This window comes from Ceratotherium simum, chromosome 2, assembly GCF_057802395.1.
Source record: "Ceratotherium simum simum isolate JZ-2026a chromosome 2, ASM5780239v1, whole genome shotgun sequence".
Classification (NCBI taxonomy): Eukaryota; Metazoa; Chordata; class Mammalia; order Perissodactyla; family Rhinocerotidae; genus Ceratotherium; species Ceratotherium simum.
The window spans coordinates 38,071,380-38,097,870 of record NC_141901.1 but is presented as its reverse complement, the minus strand read 5'-3'; the positions used below and the strand labels follow the sequence as shown (position 1 = coordinate 38,097,870).

The window sequence follows — 26,491 nt, the reverse complement described above, 5'->3', positions numbered from 1 at the left end:
ACCTGTTTCCTGAAGGCAGCAGGGTTTTCTGCCCTTCCCCCACCAGGTTAAGGCATTTTTCTGTGTGGGAGATAGGGGAGAAAGATCTGGTTGGGACTTCCTGCCTGTCTCATGAAGAAGCTGCTCTCATACCTCTGGGTTGCACCACAGAAAAGGATTTCTCTGGTCTGTATCCTTGACTCCAATCTTTCAGGAGCCCCTGGTGAAGTCTGTGGAATAAGCCTAGAGATATGAATGAATTTCCCGTGTGTGTGACTCTCAGGGGTTCTATATACTCCAGCTAGTTTTTAGTAATTTGTTAACAGTTTCAGCTGAATTATTCTTATTGGTTTGTATAGCATCTGACTTCTGTCTAAAGTCAGCAAAGTTTTGCATCCCCTATTTCCTTGGAGGAGTCTGACTTTCCTTAGATTCTGGGTTAATTGGTTGCCTTGATATTTCAGCTCTCTGATGGATTCAAAAGAAGTTGTCATTTTGATTATCCAGCTTTTTAAAATTGTAAGTATGGGAGTGAAGCAATTCTCAGCTTTCTATGTTCTAATCTTAACTTTCCAAAAAATTATTTTCTTCCTTAAATTAGCCTGAGATAATTTCTGTTTACTTGTAAACCAAGAAATAGCAAAATAAACAGCCTAAACACATTTATCCAGATAACACAAAACACAAACAAATATTTAGGAACCATTTAAGAGTTATAAACACCATGAAAGATAAAGATCAGAACATCCAGCAGAGACCAGCTTATGATAAGACAAGCACGGAACATTCAAGCAGGACCAGTAAGAAGGGAATCTTAGATAAATGATTCTAGAAGACTCTATTAACTTCACTTCCCACAAGTTCTTACTGCTTTTTTTTTTCTTATAAGTAATAGAATTACAGCAGGACCGTCTGTGTAAACTCTATATTTATTGGCATATGCTTTCATCCTAAATAAAACTGAATAAGATTCTAATTTCACCAAGTAGGGTTGAAAGTAACACTGTCTGATGTCTTAAAAAATTTTTATGTTGAAAGTCTTCATAATTTTAAAAAGTAATTGGATGCCTGAACCAAATTCATTCAGTCATTCAAAACTATTCATTGAGTACCTACCACTTGCCGGGCACTCTGTTAGATGTTGCGGATGCAGTACAATAGGGGTATAGATCTAACACCCTCAGCAAACCACTGAATCATGAATCTGAATGGACAAACTTCAGTTAAGTGTCACCATTTTAGAAAATACTGTTTCAAACATGCTGTTTTTGTCTAGACAGTCTATACATTATGTTAAAACTCAGCATATTCAGATTTATAGGTCTTAGTTTAAGTGTTTTTATTCCCAAGTAGACTAAAAGTTCCTTGAATAAAGTGATCATGCTGTCAACCAGGGGATATTCATGAGTGTAGGAAAATGCTTGTATTTAAGTAGGTGCTAAGTGACTGTTTGGTGAGTGAATATATATCAATGCAAGTCATATGAGGGGTGGTTTCTTTATGTGTTTCAGTGTTCCTGTGGTCTCTGTGATGGCTACTCGTTCTTCACTAAGAATAATGGAGAAGTGATGGTAATTTATACTGTTACACAGGACAATCATAGGCATTCTGAAAAAGTAAATAAAGTAAAAAAATGAGAAGTCAGAGAAGTGAATAAGGTGGGTGGGAGGTGAGACAGGGAAAGAGAATATTTAGGGGATATTCAAAAGGACAAGGGAAGGACAGACTGACAGAAAAGAGCAGGGACTTGAGAAGCTTACGTAGGGTGCTGGGAAGCCATTTAGTTCCATGCTTTTATTGGATGAGAGACAAAAAAAAAGCCCTAGAAGTAAAGTGACTTTTCAAGGCCACACAAGACTTGTTCCACAGGAATTGAGTAGGGGAAGATGAAAAGATTGGAAGCTGGTGCAAGGAGAGAAACTGGGAGCCAGAGAGGTGAGTCAGAACTGGAGGTGGAATAAGTCTGAGTAGGCAGTCCAGAGAACTGGAGGGGAAATGAGATTCTGAGAAAGCGGTCCAGGGTTAAGGAAGGAGTAGATTTTCTTTGTTGCAGACAGTGATTAAAGGAAAGGTTTTTCTGCTGGTAGGAGAAGGAAGTCAGAATAGAGGTATTGTGGGATTGGTTTGCTTAGAGCAGAAATCAAAGGCCAACTTTTCCGAGAGCAAGAAATAACATCTGCAAATGAAATGCTGTTCCTGCAACTTCCATTGCTAGAGGTTCTCCTCCCAGGTGGTGACAATAAAGATGGTAAGAACTCTGGCAACTGCCCAGTTGGGTGCAAGAGGGTCTGTGTGTGTGTGTCTATGTGTGTGTGTGTGGTGGGGTTTCCCCAGCATATGCCTGGAGGGTGAGAGTGTCAGCTTCATTCCATTCTGAGTATCCCTGACCAGGTCCCTGTGCTCTTCTGAAGGTTGAAATTAAAGTACAGGGCCCTCGCACAGGCAAGTATCTCCTAAGATAACTATGGGTCCTCTTTCCTTCACATTCTGAGTTTCCGCTCTCTAGTACCTTTTTCTTTTCTGCCTCCTTCTAAATATCTGATTTTGCCCTCATTTTATCTGTTCTTTTACCACAGATTTCCAGGAGCCGGTCTCCTTCCAAATCATCCGGATCTATTCTTTTTACAATCATTCCTGGGTACAAACTCTGGGCTCAGGTTGGTTGGGTGAGTTGCAGACACATGGGTTGGAGAGCAACTCTGGCAGTTACATTTTCCTGTGGCCCTGGTCCAAGGGCAACTTCAGCAATGAGGAGTGGAAGGAACAGGAAAAGTTATGCTTTACGTCCTCCATTCAATTAATCCAGGCATTTCAAAACCATGCCAGTCAATGGCAGCTTGACTGTGAGTTCATTTCCCTCCATGGGGAGTGGGGATTTGGGTGGGAGGTGTGTATGTGTCTCAATGAGTTTCTGATTCCTCTGGGAAACAGCTTCCACTCATTGCTCAACTTTACTTCTCCCCACCATAAATTTGGAATTATACACTTGGGCACGGGGTGTAATCCAGACTCTGATTCTTTAAAACCTTCAAGGCTTCTGCTGCTTACAAACTCTTCTCACCTTGACTGTGAAGTTTGTGCCTTATTGTCTTCCATTAGTGGTCTCCCGTGAGCACCCCCTTCCCTGAACTCCAGCCAGAAACCCTCCGATTCCTCACTCTTTCTTCGACTCATTAAGTGTAATTTTATCCCCCCTTCCATCTCTTCAGAAATTTCTGTTGATACATTCATTGTAACCTATTGCATTCCTTTCATCCTAGATTATTATAATGTCAACTCTCTCACACTCAGTCCTACCTTATTCTCTTGCCCACACCATTCATGTTGCCTTCTTTGAACAATTTGCCCCCTTCCTCATGTCATTCATCTCTTCCTCACTCTCCAACTACCACCAATTCCTCTTTTTCTGAACGTCTGCTGAAACCAAACTTTGCTCCTTTCCTTCAAATCTCCTAAACTTCTCCCTTCTGCTTCTATCATCTTTTGCTTCCATGATTTCATTTTTTTACTTCCTCTTTCAACTCAATCCCTCTTCCCCAGATCCCTTTGAGTTACAGACGGCAGCAGGTTGTGAGCTGCACTTTGGGGGAGCCTCAGTAGGCTTCATGCACATTGCTTATCAAGGATCAGATTTCATGAGCTTCCAGAACAATTCATGGTTGCCATCTCCAAAGGGTGGAAGTAGGGCTCAGCATGTCTGCAGCCTATTCAATTTGAATCAAGTTGGCCTGGAAAGAGCAGACAGGCTCGTCAGTGACATCTGTCCACGTCTCCTTCTGGGACTTCTTGATGCGGGAAAGGCAGATCTCCAGAGACAAGGTCAGTCCTGCTCCCTTCCTCCAAGGCTTTTCTATTCTAAAATCACACCTTTCCATCAACCCCTCTTTATGAAGGATCCAGTAGGGAGAGGGAATAATGGATGACAGATTCCTAGAGGTGGGAAAGATGTGTCTATCTAAATTGACGTGAAGATCTGAACATTTAAATCTGTGTTAGAGTCTTCATCTGAACATCTTTCCTGTTCTCTGCAGTAAAGCCAGAGGCCTGGCTGTCCACTGGCCCCAGTCCTGGTCCTGGCCATCTGATGCTGGTTTGTCATGTCTCTGGCTTCCACCCAAAGCCTATTTGGGTGATGTGGATGCGGGGTGAGCAGGAGTATATGGGCACTCAGCGAAGTGACATCTTGCCCAATGCTGATGGGACATGGTATCTTTGGAAGTCCTTGGATGTCGAGGCCACTGAGGCAGCTGGCCTGTCTTGCCGTGTGAGACACAGCAGTCTAGGAGGCCAGGACATCATCCTCTACTGGAGTAAGAAAGAACCGGTGCCTGAGCCAGGAATGGGAGTAGGTGGTCCTCAAGCAGAGCAGGAGGGCCAGATGGAAAATTTGGGATCTAGGGACTTCAGACCCAAAAGAATTAAAAGTAAGTATTCCAAGAAATAGAAAAGTGTAAAATGAGGGACGTGCAGTTATAGGGGGATGTTGAAGGTTAGATGAAGGATTCGTCTCTGAAAAGGGATGAGAGAAGAAATAGGAAGAGAGGAAACTGGTGAGATAGACACTCAAGTGAACAAAGGAAGACCAGGGAAATGCAGTAAAATGCCATAGATTTGAAATGACACCCTCGTGTGCACCCAAATCCACAGGACATCACAATTCCATGGTCTTGATCTTCTTGGCAGTGATAGTGCCCCTGGTGCTTCTGACAGGTCTCGCATTTTCGCTTTGGAAGCGCTGGTGAGTTCTTTGTATCCATCCTTCCCTCTCTTTGCCCCACTCCCCACTTGTCTTCCCATCTTTTTTGTTTACTCTTTCCTCATTTCTTCTCCTCCCAGTTCCCTTCCTTCTTACTCTTCACTTTTTGCCTCTACCTCCTGCACAGTGACTTCCATATCTGTTGTTGTCAGGACACCCTGTAAGCCTCCAAGCACTCTTCTCCCTTTGGAATGAGAACACAGCAGTCCAGGGTTGCAGGATGTATGTAAACCTAACACGGGGATGACATCCATTCAATTCTTCCTGTACAATATTTTTTATTGTTTTTTATTTCTGCTTAATGAACAGTTGTCAATATAAGCCAAATGTAATTTTCCAGGATTTGTTGTTCTGACCTGGGCTCTGGGACTTTAGAAATCAAATTTTAACTCTGAATAGAATAAATTCCTGACAACCTCCACATATTCAAATATTAATTAATCTTCAGATGCATTTCAGATGTCACTTCCTTAAGAACGCCTTCCCTCATTTACAAGTGGAAGAGTCTCTGCCTTGTCTGAACTCCTAGCGGATTTGAACTGTACTTTGCCAAATCCACCCCTCAATTCCTGCCCGTTATTACAGCTGTTTGGATCTCTTTTCCCTTTATAATTTTAAGCTTTCAGAGAGCAAAATCCATGTCATTTCGGTATTTGTACCCTTGGCTAAGTGTCCTACCTCGTGTAATATATTCTCAATAAAAATCTGTGTTGAATGTATGCCAAATTTGTAGTCTTTTCTTATTCTTTTCCTTCCTGACATGTTTGTAGTAGTTGAGACATTTGATGGTCTTCTCACTTGGTCGTGAGACTCACACTTTCCTAGTTCCTTGGTGACTTCTCTGACAGCCTGAGGAGAAATAGAATGTTGCCTCTGATCATTCTTATTATTTAACTATAGAGACCTGTTGGAGTGAAACTATTGCTCTCAGTATCCTAAACAAAAATGGCATGCACAATATAGGCCTTTGATCTTCAGTGTGGTTCTGGGACACACAGCAGAGTTATCACCTTGGAGCTTGTTAGAAATGTAGAATCCTTGTCTCAGACTCACTGAATCATAGTTTGCATTCATCAAAATCAGCAGATGATTCACAGGTGCATTAAAATATGAGAAGCAGTGATATAGGCGATGCCTTAATGGTAGCAGTACAAGTGCATCACTGAGGAGAAAAGAAGATGGTCAAGAAAGGAGAACAAGAGTGTTGATCCTCAGGGTTGAAGTGAGATCAAGGCAAGGAGAGTACATACAGCACATTCTTGCTATTCATGTCTGTTGTGGTAAAGTCACTGTGAACACTGAGTTAGTAAATATTGAGCCATCACTCCCATGAGAAATACAGGGTTAGGTATTTGTGAGACTCTGATCGGAACATTTGTGTCAACTGAGGAATACATAGCCTTGTTTTATGTGTATTTCTATTTAAAGACACCTTATTTAATATATACATTTCCAAATAATATATTTATAATATGCAGTATTCCTTTATAATAAAACACCAAGCATTGTTTAACATTTTCCCCACCCTGGGTAATGTGATGGTAAATTTCTTGGGCCCTCAGGAACACAGCTGTGCTGTTCACTATGTTTTTAAAAACAAACAAATAAAAAGCAGTTGTCGTCTCGTGAATCCACAAATCTAGCTCCTTTCCCATCTTTCCAGAGCTACATCAGAGCGTTATAGATATTACTTTACCACTCTGGAGTGGCTCCACGTACCGATCAGTGAATTTTCTCTTCCTTATTCTTCATTTACTGCACTGTTGATTCATTAACACTGAACTCATGGTCCACAACACTATAACTCATGCTTGAACAAAGCTTATCTACATGTGCCTCTTCTCCAAGGGGCATATCACAGCCTTCTCGTGCTTAGGAACACTAGATAGCACTTTAGAACTATGCTTTAGGGCCGTTTAAACAGGAAAATCAGCAACCACAAGCACAAAAGTGCACAAAGCGTGGCACTAAATAGACCATGACAAGGACACTTGATTACAGTGTGAGAACTGAAACAAAGAAGCAGAGCGCCACCTCTTGGGACCTCAGCTAGAAACCTGTGAGAAGCGTGACAAATTTTCCATCACTCTACACATGTCCATGAATGACTGTGAAAGTATTGTGAGTAATTAGTTGGGGGTTACAAATAAATTTTAGCAGGCAGGCAAATTAGCAAATACAGAATTCATGAATAGTGAAGATCAACTCTATCTGCATAACGACCACAAATGACAGTGTGAGTCAAGATATCTATGGCTAAACTTCAATTACTTTAGGATTCATTAATTATTTCAACAACTAATTCTTAAGCACTTACCATGCAGCAGGGACATGTTAGGTATAAAGCAGTGGGGAGGAGAAAGATCATCACTATCTTACGAGCTTGAAAATTTTGCCTTCCTAATTTGATTCTACAGTTTACTGTTTTCATTGTTTATTGTTTCTTTCTTAGTATGGCAACTTATTTAGGTTAAACTAGGGGAAAGGGACTTAACTCTAATTCATTTATGGGGCTGAAAGAGGATGCCTAGGGCAAGGAGAACATCCAGAGGGACCAAGTGTAGTTGGCAGCAGCTGCACATGTGGAAATTTTGAGAAAATAAAATTGAGATGCGAGGTGGGGAATGGTGAACAATATGAGATGGGAGAGAGCAAACAGTGGGACTGCTGTAATCTTTCTACCTTATTAGACTGGTTGGTTGCTTCTCTAGGGTCCAATCTACCTGGTCACCCTTGCATAGCAACCATGTGATTTTTGTTTGATTGACTCCATCCTCATCTGTAGACCTGGACTCTGATCAGCCTAAGGCAGTCATGAGAAAGCATCCTTGACAATGTGATAGGCTAAAGGATGAACAGGTAACCAATCATTTAAGTCAAATCATGATATAGATCCCACTTATCCTTGCATAGAGTGATTGTTCAGGGCTATGTACCTGTTCTCAGGTGACAGTTTATGTGAAGCCTGGTTCTTGTGTTTGAGTGTAGGGGAAAGAGATGCTATCTTGTCCTGAATGTTGTGGTATGGGGATAAAGGTTGAAACAACTAAAGCCATTTTTTCAGCTTCAGAGAAGCAGACCTGAGGATGAAATCATACATGCAAGAAGACAGAGAAATTTTATACTTGAAATTTGATAAGAGAGTAGATCTTAAGTGTTCTTACCATAAAAGAGAAGAAGGAAAAGAAAAGAAAATGGTGACTATATGAGGTGATAGATATGTTAACTAGCTTGTTTGTGTGATTATTTCACAACATATACATATATCAAAACATCAAATTGTACACTTTAAATATATACAACTTTCATTTATCAATTATAACTCTGTGATCCTGAAAATAATAAAACATTAAAAAAAAGAAGGCAGACGACAGACCCACAGAAGAGTCCAGATTAAACTGCAGCTAAAGCCTGAATGACTCTCCATTCTCAGTTATGTCAGTCAATAAATTCTGTTTATTGTTTGAGCCCAACAAGTTGGATTTTCTCTCGTTTGTGACTGAATGCATCCTGCCTGATGTACATGAACCTCAGGGAACTCTTGGCTAATTTTACTCTTACTTACAACATTTCTCTTCACTTCCCTCTTCCTTTTCCTCTATTCTTTAAAATTGGTTTCTTGCCCTTCTCCTTTATTCCTACAGATGTCCTTATCTTGTTAAACCCTTACAATGTCTTGCTTTTTAACTATTATTTCATCATGGGCAGGAGTAAGAGATTAGGAGGAATTTTAAGAAGAATAAAGGAAAAACCAATCTATATCACATATCATGAAAATTAGTATTAGCAATTTTTGCTTTGAAATTCATTTTCTGTGTGATGCTAGTTTGAGGCTAGAAACATTCATTGGTGAATTTGATAATATGTTCATGGTTTATTAAATGCTTGTACTACATTGTCTTTGCATCTTTATGAAAACCCTGAGAGTATATATTTTTGCCTCCACTTAACTAAAGAAAACAATGAAGGTCAGGGAGCCTCTCCAAAGTCACTCACTCACCCAGCAGCAGAACCAGCACTTTGATTTCTCACCAGTGGTTTGTTAGAAACATATGAAGAGTCCAGGAGAGAGACTGATTTAGATGTCATAATTAAAAAAACATGGTGAATTTGATAATTGACGTGGTCTATAACTTTCAGAAATCATTTATTTATGCTTTTTTCAATTTTCTGTGGTGACTTGTAAATTCAGTTCCTCAGTATTTAAAATTGGAAGCAGACACGGACTATGAACCAAGTGCGTATCTGCACTCACACATTTGTGCTTTCTGCTTTTGTTTAATTTTAATTATTCTGAGATTTTTAAACAGCAGTCTCTGAGGATTAATTTTTGCAATCTTATTACCACGAATTTTCTTTACACAGGTGAGCACATATGCTCTTTTTCTGGTTTATAGATGATTCTAAAATGACACATATAGGGAAGTTTATAGCTTTAAAAGCATTTATTTGTAAACAAGGCAGCCTAAAAACATATGAACTAAGATTTTAATTGAGGAAGCTAGAAAAATAACAAAAAATAAATAAGAATTTAGAAAGTAGAAAATTCATTTAAGAGTAGTAAAATTTAAAATAAAAAGCAAAACAAAGAATTGATAAAGGTGACTGACAACACTAACAGCTGGCTTTTGGAGAAAATTTATAAAAATATAAAAACCTCTCACAGAACTGATTAAAAGAGTAATAAATATTAGAAAAGTAGACATATTACAAATGAGTAATATACAGATTAATATAAGAAAATGCTACATATAATTTATATCAATACATTTGTTATAGATAAAATTTTATTTAAAAAATCATAGAAGGGGGAGAAAACCAGAATATATGAGTAATTGTGAAGAAAATGGACAAGTAGTCAAAGTTGCTACTCGTTGCACAAGGTCCCAGCTCGAGGCTACATGGAGAAGCAGATGACCATATTCCATCTACATTGCTCCAGGTAGATAAAAAGATGGAAAACAATCCCAACTATCTTTATGAGGCAAAATTTTCATGACACTCAAGTCAGCAAGAATTCCTCAAGAGAAAAACAAAACAAACATTAAAATAATACTTATAAGCTAATCTCACTTATGTATATTTACTCAGAAACTATGTATATCAAATCCAATAAAATATCTGCAAATAAAAATCAGCACCAAACGAAGTGGGATTTATCCATAGAATGCAAGATTTGTTTACCGTTAAAAATCTCTTAATAGAATGACTTCCTTCAACAGATTAAAAAAATAAAACTGTATAATCATGTCCCGAATTCCAGAAAAAGCATTTGATGTATTTAAATGTCCATTTGGATAAAATATTAGCAACTCAGAATAGAAGGAAACTTCCACATATGGTTGAAGGGACTTATAAATGGCCCACATGAGATATATTTAATTTTGAAGCTTTAAAGCATTCCAGTGAGAATCAAGAACAAGATGTCTGCCTACTATAGTCATTGGTATTCAATAGAACACTGAAAGCCCTAGTTAATCCAATAAGGCAAGAAATATAATGAGGAACGAAAATAGAAATTAAAGAAAACATTATCATTATTTGCAAATCATATGATTATATACCAGAAAATAAAAAACAAAGTATTGGGAATAATAAGAGAGCTCATAACTTATCTATTTATTAATTTAACATATAAATAAAACTTTAAAGATTTCAAGGGAATAATTTTTTTCAGATGATTTGATTTCTACCTACAAAACTAATAGAATAAAAAGGAACCTTTAGAGCTACCATGAAAATTTAGCAAGTTATCTAGACACAAATTAAATATTAAAAAACCAACAGCCCTTTTTTATATAAGCAACAAACAAAAGAAAATAAGATACCATTTATAATAGCAATAAAGTGTATAAAATAGCTAAAAATCAGCTAAAGAAAGAATGTACAAGAATTCTACAGAGAAATTCTAAAAACTGTTAAAGATCATAAGAGTATTTCTGATAATTGGAGTTTTATGGAAGGAGTTATTCTAATAAAAAAATTAGAATTCTTTTAAAATCATTCCAAAACTTCAGTAAATTCTTAATTAAAATTCCAGCTGGATTTTGGAAGTACTTAGTAAATTTATTTTTTCTATTATATGGATGAATAAATGGTTACAAATATCTAAATCTTTTTTTTTTTTTTTGTGAGGAAGATTGGCCCTGAGCTAACATCCACCAATCCTCCTCTTTTTGCTGAGGAAGACTGGCCCTGGGACAACATCCATGCCCATCTTCCTCCACTTTATATGGGACGCCACCACAGCATGGCTTGCCAAGCGGTACGTCTGTGCTGCCCAGGATCCGAACTGGTGAACCCCGGACCGCTGCAGCGGAGTGCATGCACTCAACTGCTTGTGCCACCAGGCCAGCCCCCTAAATCATTTTTGAAAGAGGTGAGCAAAGGTTTATTCACACTGGAATCAAGTCCTAAATGTAAAAGATAATACTGCACAGTTAATAGCGTATAATCTAGCAGAATGTCTTTATGACCTATTAGTGGGGAATTATTGCTTAAACTAAATTCCCAATTTGGAAACCCTAGAGCCTTGGGGATAAATGGCCTATAGTGGGTCATTCCTCCCACCTTCCATACAGACATACACAATTCTAGTTAACCAAAGGCCCCTGAGGGTGCTGGTGTCCCTTGCTCCTGATCTTGACCACTGAGGACTTGGCCCTTCCCAGAGGCCTGTAACTAGGTCTGTTCCTTTTGGGCAGGGATCCTGAGCTCTCCATCTCTTGGAGGACAGGAGTGGGCATGTCCAGGTGGGGGGACAGCACAGACTGTTCCACTGTTTTGCATATTGTTGCTTCTGAACCACAAACTGTGTAAAATTGATGTTTCTTTGCAAAAAAAAAAATAATAAAATTAAATTAAGTGTAAAAATTGCTGAATTTATTTTATAAAATTATGATTTTCTCTTCAATAAAGTATACACTGAACAAAATTGATGGGTGAAAAATTGACAGAGATATTTGAAATTCTAAAAATAAAATATATGTGTTTTTTATACATATACACAGAAAGTAATAAGGAAACGTGTTTAAAAGAGTGCTGAATGAAATACATTAATAAATGAAGCATACGTATAATGGCTTTTGTTGAAATTAAAGTTCTACTCAAACTCATTGGTAATTATAGAAATGTAAATTAAGACAAGATCTCATTTTACGCCCCCAAATTGCCAAAATCAGAAAGCTGAGGAGTCTAGGCTTTGCAGGGATGTGGGACAGGTGGCAATACCCATGCATCGGTGGTGGTGAAGTAATTCTGGAGCGTTTGCAGCAAGATCTTATCTAATGATGTACATGTTGACCCTGCAATCCCACTTCTGAACATGCATAATAGAAAATATTTACCCAGCTCCAGAGGGAACACATATAAAGATGTTTATCACAGCATTTTTATGGTGGTGAGGTGTTGGAAGCATGCTAGATGTTTATCTCTCTAGCAACACATAAGTAAACGCAGTAAATGCAAACGATGGGATTCTGTGCAGCAGGTGGAAACAATAGACTAGACAGAGTAATACGGAAGGTCTTTAAAAGAGGGCTGAATGAAATACATTAATAGATGAAGCATACAGTATAATAACTTTTGTGGATATTGAAGTTGTACACATCAAACAACACTACGTTTTATGGGAACACATAGAAACAGTAGGATAACATTTTAATACATTAGAATGTGGTGAACAGAAGGAAATGGGGAAAAATAAATAAATCAAACAGTTTGCACAGGAGGTCTGCTCATACTGAATGATATCCATGAGTCTGTGAATGGAGGAGAATTATTAACTCAAGAATCTCCACTTAATTTTACAAAAGCTAAGTAAAACACAATAAAGCAAAAACAAGCAAATGTTTAATGATGCTCTATGGAGCAGAGACTGAACTGGGATAATGAGTTGCACCATGGGAAATACCTTCTCGGGGAAAAACCATAAAAAATATATTGTATAAACTACTTATATTTGGAAGCACAGAATCAAAATATCTGCAACATCAAAACCCTCTGGTTGAAAATGTCAGATTTGTTGTAATTATCAAAGGATACAGACTGGGATAAACGTCTATATTTTACCACCAAGTGACAGTAGAGATTAAAACAAAGTTTCAGCATCATAGTTGTTACTAAAATTTGAAGTCTCCCAAATCCTCAAGCAGCTTACAAACATACGCTTAAATTCACAAGAACTTGTTAGCTCAAAAATAATTGAAAATGACTTACAAAAATATGTACACAAATTAAAAAATATATCAATAATAATATACGAATAAAATCAAAGGGAATTTATAGCTGGTAAAATATGATGAAGCCACGAATGGAGTAAATTAAAAAAGGTGTCATGATACCCTATACACTGGCTATATGTGGGTTGCAAATTATTAGAGAACATTAAGATGAGTAAGACAGGATTAATTACATATTCACAGTGTTTAGAAGACATAGACAAGTAGTTCAGGAAAAGTATATCTATTCCTGGTCCTGAGGCCGCAAAGAAATTTCTTTCAACAGTTCTTACAAAGAAGAAACTATTTGGTTCAATGAACAATGTTGTTAGGAAAGTTCATTCAGTAAATTTTACGAAGCTCACAGGCCTGCTTTTTCAAGTCACTTAAAGTAAGGTGATTATATCAGCCTAAAGTAAAAAATGGGGAAAATAACTCTGCATAACACCACATGATTTGGTCCAGTGTGTAGCTCTCAGAAGTTTTGGCAAAGTCAAAGGTAGATTTTACATTATTTATAGGAATGAATAGTCTCTAAATCTCCCCAAAATTTTGCTTATGTTGAAATAATACAATTATTTTTGAGCATCAGCGACTTTCAGATTATGCACTCTAACATATATCTTATGTACAACAGTTTTATATTATCTTTCAGCTGCAGAGCAGCAACTTTAATAATTAGTTGAGCTATGGGTGGAATTAGCAATTGGAAATATCTTGTGGCTTTTAGAGATCTACTCAAGAACTGTTGCTTGAATCTCAGGTTTGCTCCTGGGAGGATGATAACACCCATAGAGAGTACCAAGATTCTTCTTGAGATATAATTTTGGTTCTGTTTTAAGACTTAGGCACTTGTTGGCCAAACTACAACTCTTTCCATCCCCAATGCATAATCATTTCTACCTCAGAGAGAATGTCAGATACAACTTTAGACAGTGTTACTTCCAGTTTACCTATTCAAGTGAAACTGGTTACCAACTATATACCAACAAAACTAAATGGATAGGTGAATTGACAGAAGGGGTAATACCATTGGTTGTCTCCCTGAGTCTATTTCCACTTCCTCTAGAATAAATCAACCCCCCAAATACTAGCTGAGCAGAATAAAAGCTACATCTCTTAGGCACCCTTTTAGCTGGATGTGGCTATTTGACAGCAGTCTGACCAATGGAGATTACAACTTCTGCAAAGTGGGTCTGAAATAGTGGGAGGTGGGTGTGCTCAGCTTCCTCTTAGCTCTTTATTGCTGGATAAAAGTTGGGCTTGGCGGAAAGACCTCTGGCAACCATCTCAGAGTATGAGATCACATTTTGAATGAAGACCAAGCATGGTAAAACCAAAACAAAACAAAGCAAAACAAAACTTAAAAAAAACCCAAAACAGAAGAAGAAACTAGGAACCAAGTCCCTGACCAATGAAATGCCAAAATAACCCTGAATTGCCAACTCCCAGTCTCTTCACAAGACAGAGAAATATAACTACATCTTTTTGAAGATATTATTCTCTGGAATTTTCTGTCACTTGCAGCCAAACTGGATCCAAGAATCCAGGCTGTTGGCTGAATATTAGTTAAAAGTTGACAGCTTTGGTTGATGAAATGTTTACCTGTAGCTCTTTATTTTTCTCATTGTAATGACCTGTATGGATTATGTATTTTTTGCTGAGGCTAAGTCAAATATTGGACAATGACAACCATGTTATCTCTATATAAATTCATTATTATCTGTATATTTTCTAAAGCTAGGGAGAAAACGCAACCAGCAATTCCAAACTTTATATGAAAAGAAACATGTTAGAAATCACAGTGAACCTCTGGGAAATGGTAGAGTGAAATATTTCACAACTCATTTCACTTAGATAAATCCAAAGTGGAAAATGTAACTTCACCTATGTTGATTTTAGGGAAAAGTTGTAACTTAAAACAAAAACCAAGGAAGTTATAATCAAAGGTGGAATAAATTTTTAGCATACATTTTCATTAATTTTGAAACGATGAAACATTGATGTCTGTAGTTAGGGAGAATAAATTCAATTCAGGATACAATTAACAAAGGCTACTGGGACCTTTGTTAGAAGACAACTTTGGAGAAAAAAATATTGTGAAAAAGAGGATAAATTAATGTGTGAGAAACTTTTGGTGGAGCCAAAGCAAATGGCCTTTGGCTTTAGCAATTAGGGCACGACCACCCGAGTTTTGACCTTGTTGGTGTGCAGTGATCTATATGGTTCAACATGACTAGTTCTTATATCCTGTGCAGCAGCCTCTTTACTGCTGTGGCCTAGACAGACAGGTGAAGGATTTTGCATCTAGTGTCCATTTGAGGATCTTACCATCACATATTGCTGCTGCTACGGATGGTTTTCTCCAAGCCAAGTGGCTGTTTTATATAAATGAATCTTAGGTCAGTTTTTCAGAAAACAGACTCACATGGACATCTGCATGTAAAACATTTATTAGGGAGTGCTCTCAAGAACAACACCTGTAAAAGAGAGAGGGAAGCAGAACTGAGCTGACACAGAGGTTGAACTGTGATGTAGTTGCAGCAGAGGACTTAATCAAGCTCACAGAGAGTTCTGGAGCTAGGATGGCCCTTCAGAGATTTCCTAGAACAGGGAATGGGGCTGTACATTTTTGCTCCCACATTTGATGTGTGCTCTCCTGAGGGAAGGAACATCCCCTTGGACAAAACAACTCTCTTCCACTGAAGGCAATTCCTGGAGAGGGACATGTCTGTGAGCAGTCGATAGCCATACACCCCTAAGCTGAGAGAATGAGCATATTGTCCTGGAGAGGGTATGTTGGTGACTGGCCACGGCATCCACTAGAGCAAAAGTGCTCCTATGGAGGTAGAGATTTACTTGGTGGGCCTTAAATAAATGCACAGGCCTCACCAACAAAGTCAGTATTGAAAACACAGGCCACAAGGCCAAAGAAAATCTCAGGCAATGTGCATGAGATTCTATAAACACTGACCTTCAACTAGGCTGCCTCTGCAGGAATGGCTGTGGCAAAAATTCTGTTAAAGGGATCTGGGAGCTCTTAGATATGGATTACTTTAAAACACTAGGCATAAAAACAGTTAGTGCCAGTTTTTGCCTTGGCTTTCAGTCTCTGTTGATGCATTCATTGTAACCTGTTGCATTCCATTTACCCTAGTTATTATAATGCCAACACTCTAGCACTCAGTCCTAGCTTATTCTCTGCTCACATCATTCATGTTGCCTTCTTTGAACCATTTGCCTCTTTCAACATGTCATTCATCTCTTTCTCCAACTCCAACTACCACCAATTCCTCTTTTTCTGATCCTCTATTCAAACCAAACTTTGCTCCATTCCCTCAATTTCCTAAATTTCTCCCTTATACTTCTATGATCTTTTGCTTCTGCTTTCTTTTTTAATTGTATATTAGTGAAACTTATGATCCTTCCCTGAGTGAAGACACAATTTGTGTCTCAGAAATCTGGGCAATAACAGAACTGGTGTAGACAAACTGAGACTATATAATGGGAGGAGATTCCTGAGTCTGTGTACAAGCCTCATGAATTCAAGGTTAGTTTCTTCACAGGTCTCCTTCTTGACCAGGAAGCCAGTTTGAAATAATATAGGAGAGGAACCAAATTTGGGGCATCTCATCTGGGCTGCAAGCTAGTCTAGACTGAAAGACTTCTGCTTCTCAAAATGGTAGACTACCTAATTTGGACCAACTCTCATGTCAAGAACAATTAGAAAAAGCAATAAAAATATCAAATATAATCTGCCTTAAGGCACTGAAGAACCAACAAAGGAGAGATGAATTATTGGGTCAATATCTGGGAGAAGACAGAAACTCACAGAGGTGATCTCTGTATTGGGGGCTGCTTTTCCCCTAGGGGCATCTACTGATTCCACCAGAGGCAGCTAAAGAAACTGAGAAGCTAAGCAAACTTTCAACAGACACGTACATTTTCAAATATAGCAGTGGAGCCTGAATTTTGAGTTGCGGCCTTGAAGGGCTGCGTCCTAGGAGTAAGTGGGATGCAGAAGGAGAGCAAACTTTGCAGAGTGTAACTAAGTTTCAAATTATCTTAATTTCTGCAATTAATAAGGTAATTTTATATTGCCAATGCCCCTAATTAATTCTGAAGGAAAACAACATTATTCTAAGCCCCAAATCATTTCTGTATTTTTTAAATGTAAATGATCAGTACTCAAAAACAAAAACAAAGAAAAAAATAAATAAAACACCACCCAGAAACATAAAAAGACAAGGTAAAATGAACAAATTTTTAAAAGAAGGACAACAGAGAGCAGACAGAGACTTACCTGGGTCCTAGATAATGGAGTTATCAGGCACAGACTTTAAAATAAGTAGGCTTAACAAGCTCAAGGAGATAAAAATAACACTGAAAATTTTGGTAGAGAAATGAAAGCCATAAAGAAAGAAGAAATGGAAATTGTTTAATAGAGAAATAAAACGACAGCAACTGAAAAAAAAAAAAGGATGGATGTAATAGCAGATAAGGCTCCACTGAAGAGAGAACTTGTGAACTGGAACCTATATTAGAAGCATACATCCAGAATGAATTTTAGAGGGACAAAAGTTTGGAAACTATAGAAAAGACAAAGTACACAATTGAAGGAATACCATGAAAAGGTCAAACGTGTAACTGGAGTCACAAAATGACAGAAGAGGGAATGGAGTAGATAGTGTTTGAGATGAAATAATGGCTGAGAACTCTCCAAAATAGAAAATGAGGTTCAAAAATTCCAATGAACCAAGGCAAAATGAACAAAAAGAAAGTCACTCCAAGTACATCATAATAAAACCACTGAAAACCAAAGACAATGAGAATATCCTAAAAATAGCCAGAGACAAGAGACTCATTTCCTAGAAAGAAGCAATAATTAGATGAACATCTGACTTCTCAAAAAAAAAAAAAAAATAGAAGCCAGAAATTAATATAATGTTGTTTTCAGTATGCTAAGACAATAATAGGGAAGATCTAGAATTCTATACTCAATTAAAATATGCATCACAACTGAAGGTAAATATTTTTTTTTGCCAAGAAAAAACTGGAATAATTACTCAACATACAAGAAAATGATGAAGAGTATTCATTAGGGAGAAGTTAAACTATTACAAAGGGATAGAAAAACTAATTATAGTGTTGGAAGTCAGGATAGAGATTGTGTTTAGGGGTGAGAGATGGAGTAATTCTGGGAGTGGCATAAGGAGTCTTCTGAGGTGCTAGTGATATTCTGCTTCTTGACCTGAATTGCATAACATAGGTGTGTTCTTTTTGTGATAATTCAGTGATATTTATAATTATGATTGTGTACTTTATTGAAGGCTCATTATACTTTACCAGAAAGCTTAAGTAAAGATAGGAAGTTTTGAAACCTATCCATTTATTGCACACAAATTTTTTCAATTGGTGAAAAAACAACTAGATTATAGTTGCCTTTTAAAAAAGGCTCATATGCATTATTATTTAATTTATACTGAAATTCTTTAGGAATGAAAAAATTAATCTGATGAATGAGAATGAATAAATAATCAGATTTATCAAATGTTAATAGCAAAAGGAAATGAAAATTCTTTGATAATACTTGAATACGTAAGTATTCAAAAATGAAATATGGTTATATTACAGAATGATGTGCGACTATGAGTATATGAAAATATTGACATGCTGAACATGAATGAACATATAATATGGCTGATTCAGTTTTTGGCAGGACAAAGTCAAGCATTTAGAGCACCATCCAAGAACATGTATTAGTATTCTCTTCTTTTGGCAAGTACTATAGCAAATTATGCCAAATTATGGAAGAACATTTATGAAGAAGATTGACATTAACAAAAAATAATGTAACACATTACTTAGGGAATGAAATACAAAACTAAGCAATTAATATTTTAATATGATGATTCAAATAATTTTAAATACAGTAAGAAATTCTAAATGTTTCCTTGAAGGTTTGATAATATAGCCTCAGATATAAGCCAGGTAAAACAAACAATTATTAAATTTGTGCATTTTGAAACTTATATATTTCCACATGAAACATTTTTGTGTTGAAGAATTTTCCAAGTACGTGAAATGACTGGAAAAGAATTATATAAATCATTCATAGGCAAGTTACAAGATCTGAACACAGAGAAAAATGATTTGAAGAGTCAGATATATGACAGTGCCATCATACATGGAAAATGTAATCAACAACATTTGAACATCCTTGAAAAAATTCTATGGCATTCTGTATTCTTTGGTCTGTGCACATTCTTTTAAGAATTTTGGTGGTAATTAATATAGTACAAGTCTATCTTTAAGTAGTTTTAAAAAATGTCATACAACTAAAGTACTACTACTTTTTTAGATCTCAACAAAACTTTGGAGTGTTGAAAGTACTGAAAATACAAATAAATATAAAATTAAAACCACTGTTGATTTTTTTTAAATTTTTTGTCTAGGTAACATTGGCTTATAATGTTATGTAAATTTCAGGAGTACATCATTATATTTTAATTTCTGTGTAGACTACATAGTGTTCATCACCCAAAGTCTAATTGCCATCCATCACCATACACATGTGCCTTTGTACTCCTTTTGCTCTACCCCCTGCCCTTTTGGAACCACCAATCTATTATCTGTGCCTTTGTGTTTGTTCATTTTTGATGTTTTTTAAATCTTCCCCATGAGTGAAATCATACAGCATTTGGTTTCCTCCGTCTGACTTATTTCACTTACCATGATGCCCTCAAGGTACATCCATGAGGTTGCAAAAGGTAAGAGTTCATCTTTTTTTATGGCTGAGTAGTATTCCATTGTATGTGTATATCTATCTATCTATCTATCTATCTATCTATCTATCTATATATACACACACCACATCTTCTCTCTCCATTTATCCAGTGATGGACACTAAGATTGTTCCTAAGTCTTGGCTATTGTGAGTAATGCTGCAGTGAACATAGGGGTGCATAAAACATTTTGAATTAGTGATTCTATTTTCTTTGATGAATGCCCACCAGTGGAATAGCTGGATTTTATGGTATTTCTATTTTTATTTTTTGAGAAATCTCCATACTATTTTCCATAATGGCTGCACCAGTTTGCATTCCCAACAGCAATGTATGAAGGTTCCATTTTCTCCACATCCTCTCCAACACTTGTTATTTCTTGTCTTGAAAACTATACCCATTCTGATGGATGTGAGGTGATATCTCATTGTAGTTCTGATTTACGTTGCCCTAATAATTATTGATGTTGAACATCTTTTCGGATGCCTGTTGGCCATCTGTATATCTTCTTTGGAAAAGTATCTGTTCATATCCTCTGACCATTTTTTGAATGGGTTGTTCATTTTTTTGTTGTTAATTTGTATGACTTTATATATATTTTGGAAATTAACTCCTTGTCAGATATATGTTTTTCAAATTTTTCCTTCTAGTTGGTGGGTTGTCTTTTCATTTTGTTGATGGTTTCCTTTCCCATGCAGAAGATTCTTAGTCTAATGTGCTTCCTTTTGTTTATGTTTTCTTTTGTTTTCCTTGCCTGAGTAGACATGGTATTCAAAAAGATACTGCTAAGAATGATGTCAAGAGTGTACTGCTTACATTTTCTTCTAGATGTTTTGTGGTTTCAGGTCTGACATTCAAGTCTTTAATCCATTTTGAGTTAATTTTTGTTTATGGTGTATAATAATGGTCTACTTCCATTCTTTTGTATGTGGCTGACCAGTTTTCCCAACACCAGTTATTGAAGAGGCATTCGTTTCTCCACTGTGTGTTCTTAGCTCCTGTGTAGAATATTAGCTGTCTGTAGATATGTGGGTTTATTTCTGGGATTTCCATTCCATTCCACTGACCTGTGTGTTTGTTTTTCCAGTAGAGGTTTTATAGAAATAGAAAAAAAGGAAGTAGGAAAGTTTTCTGTTTTTGAATCAGCATTGTCCCCATCCCCACCCCATGGGTGCTGAGCAAGTAAATATTCTTGTTTACAGAGAAAATGAAAACACAAGATACCAAAACTTATGGGATGCAGCAAAAGTAGTACTAACAGGGAAGTTTATAGCAACGCAGGCCTACTTCAAAAAAGAAAAAAAATCTCAAATAAACACTCTAATAATACAGTTAAAGGTAACAGAAAAAGAAGAAATGAAGCCCCAAATCAGTAGAAGCAGAGAATAAAAATCAGAGCAGAAATAAATGAAATAGAGTCTAAAATAGTAATAAGAAGAATCAATGAAACTAATAGCTAGTTCTTTGAAAAAATAAACAAAATTAACAAACCCTTAGCCAGACTCACTAAGATAAAAAGAAAGAAGACTCAAACAAATAAAATCAGAAATGGAAGAGGAGAAATTACAATAGACTGCAGAGAAATACAAAGGAATTTAAGAGAATACTATGAAAAGCTATGCCAAAAAATTGGATAACCTAGAAAAAGTGGATAAATTCTTAGAATAATACAACCTCCCAAAAATTAATCAAGAAGAAATAGAAAATCTGAATAGACCAATCACAAGTAAAGAGATTGAAAGAATAATCAAAAACCTCCCAAAACACAAGAGTCCAAGACCAGATGGCATCTCTGACAAATTCAACCAAATATTCAAAGAGGATTTAATACCTGTGCTTCTCAAAATCTTCCAAAAAATTGAAGAGAATGGAATGGTTCCTAACTCATTTTATGAGGCCAATGTTACCTTGATATCAAAACCAGACAGGGAGGGACAACACAGAAAAGGAAAATTACAAGCCAATATTGCTGATGCACATAGATGCAAATTCCTCAACAAAATATTAGCAAATCAAATACAGCAATACATTAAAAGGATCATACACCACAATCAAGTAGGATTTATTCCAGGGATGCAAGGATGGTTCAATATCTGCAAATCAATCAATGTCTTACACCACATTAATGAAATGAAGAATAAAAATCACATGGTCATCTCAATAGACACAGAGAAAGCATTTGAGAAGATCCAACATCCAATCCATTTATAGTAAAAACTCTCAATCAAATGGGTATAGAAGGAAAGTACCTCAACATAATATAGGCCAAATATGACAAACCCACAGACAACGTCATGCTTAATGGTGAAAAACTGAAAGCTATTCCTCTGAGAACAGGAGTAAGACAAGGATGCCCACTCTAACCACTCTTATTCAACATAGTACTGGAATTTTTAGCCAAAGCAATTAGGCAAGAAAGAGAAATAAAAGGGATTCACATTGGAAAAGAAGAAGTACAACTGTCATTATTTGTGAATGACATGATTCTATATATAGAAAATCCAAAAGAATCCACCAAAAACTATTAGAAATAATTAATAAGTACAGTAAAGTTGCAAGGTAAAGTTAAATATACAAAAATCTGTTGCATTTCTATATACTAATAACAAACTAGCAGAAAGAGAAATGAGGAATGCAATCCCATTAACAATGGCATCAAAAAATCCCTAAACTAATTAGGAATAAATTTAACAAAGAAAGTGAAAGACCTATACACTGAAAAGTATATGACATTATGGAAAGAAATCAAAAAAGACATAAAGAAATGGAAAGATACTCCATGCCCATGGATTGGAAGAATTAACATAGTTAAAATGCTCATATAACCTAAAGCAATCTACAGATTCAGTGTAATTCCAATTATAATCTCAATGACATTCTTCATGGAAATAGAACAAAGAACTCTACAATTTACATGGAACATCAAAAGATTCTGAACAGCCAAAGCAATTCTGAGAAAAAAGAATAAATCAGGAGGTGTTGAACTCCTTGGATTCAAAATATACTACAAAGCTATAGTAAACAAAATAGCATGGTACTAGCAGAAAAATAGACACAAGACAAATGGAACAGAATTGAGAGCCCTGAAATAAAGCCACACATCTATTGACGGCTAATTTTTGACAAAGGATCCAAGAACATACAATGGAGAATGGAAAGTGTCTTCAATAACTGATGTTGGGAAAACTGGACAGCCATATGAAAAAAAAAAAAAAATGAAAGTAGACCATTATCGTACACCGTACACAAAAATTAATTCAAAATGGATTAAAGAATTGAATGTAATACTTGAAACCATAAAACTCCTAAAAGAAAATAAAGGCAGTACACTCTTTGACATTGGTCTAAGCAGTATCTTGTTGAATAACATGTCTACTTAGCAAGGGAAAGAAAAGGAAAAATAAATATATGGGACTGCATCAGACTAAGTAGTTTCTGCATGGCAAAGGAAATGATCAACAAAATGAAAAGACAGCCCACCAACTGGGAGAAAACATTTGCAATTCGTATATCCAACAGGGGTTAATTTTCAAAGTAAATAAAGAACTCAAACAACTTAACAACAAAAAAATGAGTAACCTCATCAAAAAATGGGCAGAGGATATAAACAGACACTTTTCCAAAGAAGATATACAGAGGGCCAACAGGTACATGAAAAAATGTTCAACATCACTAATTATTAGGGAAATGCAAATCAAAACCACAATGACATATCACATCACACCTGTCAGAATGGCTATTATTTAAAAGACGAGAAATGACAAGTTTTGGAGAGGACGTGGAGAAAGGGAAACCCTCATACATGCTGGTAGGAACGCAAACTGGTGCAGCCACTATGGAAAATAGTATGGAGATTTCTCAAAAAATTAAAAATGGAACTACTGTATGACCCAGATATTCTCATACTGGGTATTTATCCAAAGAACATGGAATCATTAATTCAAAAAAATATATGCAATCCTATGTTCACTGCAGCATTATTCACAATAGCTAACATTTGGAAGCAACCCAAATGCCCATCAATGGATGAATGTTTAAAGATGTGGTATATATATATACACACACATACAACTCAGCCATAAAAAAGACAAAATTGTGCCATTTGTGACAACATGGTTGAACCTTGAGGGTATTACACTAAGCGAAATAAGTCTGACAGAGAAAGACAAATATTGCATGATTTCACTCATATATGGAAGATCAACAAACAAACAAACACACAGATAAGGAGAATAGTTGGTGGTCATAGGAGGGGAAGGGGTGGTGGGAGAGTGAAAGGGGTAAAGGGGAACATATTTATGGTGATAGGTAAAAACAAGACTATTAGTGGTGAACGTGATGCAGTCTACTCAGAAGCTGAAATATAATCATGTACACCTGAAATTTGCACAATGTTATAAGCCAATTGACCTCAATAACTAAAAAAAATTATGAGTATTAAGAATAAAAGAAGAGATATTACCACAGATCCTATTATTAAAGACATAAGGTGGAACTAGTATGAAAAACATAATGACATTACATTCAAAAATGTAGATTAGAGACAAAAAGTTTCTTAAGAAACACACTTTTACTGTAACTAAGATAAGAAAGAAGACATCTGAATGATTCTGTATTAATAATAATTAATATAACATTATTTAATTAATCTATTAATATAATAAATGTTAAGTGTAAATGTTAGTATAATGAAAGCAAATAAATATTAAAATAATTTGTTATTAAAAACTTTCCCACAAAGAAAACTCCTGTCTCAGAAGGCTTGTTGAATTAAATCAACATTTAAAGAAGGAGAAATACTAATTAATTAAATACTAATTAAAGAAACGCTAATCTTCTGTAAAATCTTTCAGAAGACAGAGGAGAAGGCAAAAGTTCCCAATTTACTTTATGAGGCCAGTAAATCCCTAACACTAAAAACTTACAAAGAAATTATAAGACAAGAAAATTATACACCAACATTTTTGTGTGTGTGTGTGTGAGGAAGATCAGCCCTGAGCTAACATCCATGCCAATCCTCTTCTTTTTGCTGAGGAAGACTGGCCCTGGGCTAACATCTGTGCCTATCTTCCTCCACTTTATATGGGATGCCGCCACAGCATGGCCTGACAAGCACTGCATCGGTGCACACCAGGATCCGAACATTGTGCCAGCAGCGGAGCGTGAGCACTTAGCCCCTACGCCACGGGGCCGGCCCCCAACACCAACATTTTTTGTAAACTTAGACACAAAAATCCTTAACAAAACTGAATAAAATCTAGTAGAGTATAAAAAGTTTGTTATATGATGACTGTGTGGGGCTTATTCCAGATAAGGAAGATTGGCTTACTATTTGAAAATCAAGCATAATTCACCACATTAACAGAATATAATAGAATAATCATACTATTATCTCAACAGATACAAATAAAATATTTGAAACATTCAACACTTCTTCATGACAAAAATTCCCAGTAAACCAGAAATAAGAGAACTTGCTCAATTTGATAAAGGGCATTAACAAAATCTTACAGCGAACATCATACTAACTGGTGACATTACAGGCTTGTCTTTGAAGATTGGGAGCAAGGCAAGGATGTCTGTGCTCACCATTTGTATTCAGCATTCTGCTGGAAGTTCCAATCTTATTAATTAAGAATTAATAAAGTAAAAGAAAGAAATTAAAGCAATAAAGATTGTAAAACAAGAAGCCTATCTTTATCTTTTAACTATCTTTATTTCTCTCTATAAGAGAGAAAATTTGCTTCTGTTCTAGCCTTTTTTCTCAGTCCAGAGCCTGCATAGTTTCTATATAGTTTGCAAAGTTTGTGGGAGAACTGAATTGGCAATATAATAAATCAATCCAGGACAAATGAAAATCATAAAATATCTCGTTAAAACTTCATCAATGAGTTAACTATTTTTGCTTTATCTAAATTTTTAAATAAATATGAATAGCAGCAAAAACAACACAAAATAAAATTTATGGTGGATAAAAACACACATAGTAACATTTAGATCTGTACATTTCAATCTGGGAAAATTGCATTTTGGTAGATATAGTGGCTACAAAAGAAAACCCGTGAAAGCAAAAACTTCACAGGTAAAATTCAACATTTGACTTGCCAATTAGTTTTTACCATGTATAATTTTTTGATAAGAAAAAGAATTTATCCTAGTGTTATACTTTTAGTAAGATATAAATAAGATTGGGTGAAATAGAAATTATTTAATGTGGTTTTAGAATAATGGAATTAAATTGACCTAAAGGAATTTACTTGGTATACTTTCTCATAGATACTCTAATTTGGAGATTTAAGAAGAGTGACTCCCAAAAGCTGGAGAAATTAGGATTTTTTGATGACAAATGTAATATAGAGATCTTGTTTAAGGCTAAGTGTAACTACGGAAAACATAAGGGGGAAGTAGCCCAGAGTCAGGTAAAATCCTCCATTTACAGCAAAGTCTTACTATAAAGCTCCCCACATCAATAGAGTTTACTTACATGGTACCACATTGGGTTTGCTGTTCTTCTTAAAGTGATGGGTTAAGATAAGGGTCCCAACGGATGAACAGCTGTTTCTGCAGGTGACTGTCCACATCAGGTACTGGGTTTTTCACTTAGAATGGAATGATACTGAGCAACATAGATTTTTTCAGAGGAAGAGCTGTAACTTGATGCTTGTGAATGTCTATATTTCACCAGTAGGTGTTCTTGGGAGTTAAACAGCTACTGAATGGACTATGGGGTATTCAAGTTTTCCTTTGAAAAA

At 36.2% G+C, this 26,491-nt stretch overlaps 1 protein-coding gene across 2 annotated transcripts; it reads left to right on the top strand.

Annotated features, from left to right (window-relative positions):
* Window positions 1-1,861: 1,861 nt before the first annotated feature.
* LOC147917904 (T-cell surface glycoprotein CD1a-like) lies at window positions 1,862-5,188 on the top strand. 2 transcript variants are annotated; one of them, XM_087419142.1, is made up of 6 exons: window positions 1,862-2,227; window positions 2,556-2,822; window positions 3,520-3,798; window positions 4,011-4,289; window positions 4,627-4,717; window positions 4,888-5,188. In XM_087419142.1, the coding sequence occupies exons 1-6, from the start codon at window positions 2,167-2,169 to the stop codon at window positions 4,928-4,930; spliced, it is 1,020 nt and encodes a 339-aa protein (XP_087275268.1). In that variant the 5' UTR covers window positions 1,862-2,166; the 3' UTR covers window positions 4,931-5,188. The 2 variants fall into 2 exon arrangements, with proteins under 2 accessions (XP_087275268.1, XP_087275263.1); XM_087419137.1 differs by having other exon boundaries at window positions 1,862-2,239; window positions 2,547-2,822.
* Window positions 5,189-26,491: the final 21,303 nt, after the last annotated feature.

What these genes read in the sequence shown, in the direction of transcription:
- LOC147917904 (XM_087419137.1), top strand. Translation starts at nt 2,167, where the DNA reads ATGCTGTTCCTGCAACTTCCATTGCTAGAGGTTCTCCTCCCAGGTGGT. An exon ending in GGACATCATCCTCTACTGGA is followed by an intron (nt 4,290 to 4,626) that starts GTAAGAAAGAAC and finishes CCAAATCCACAG; the next exon opens with GACATCACAATTCCATGGTC. An exon ending in TTTTCGCTTTGGAAGCGCTG is followed by an intron (nt 4,718 to 4,887) that starts GTGAGTTCTTTG and finishes TGTTGTTGTCAG; the next exon opens with GACACCCTGTAAGCCTCCAA.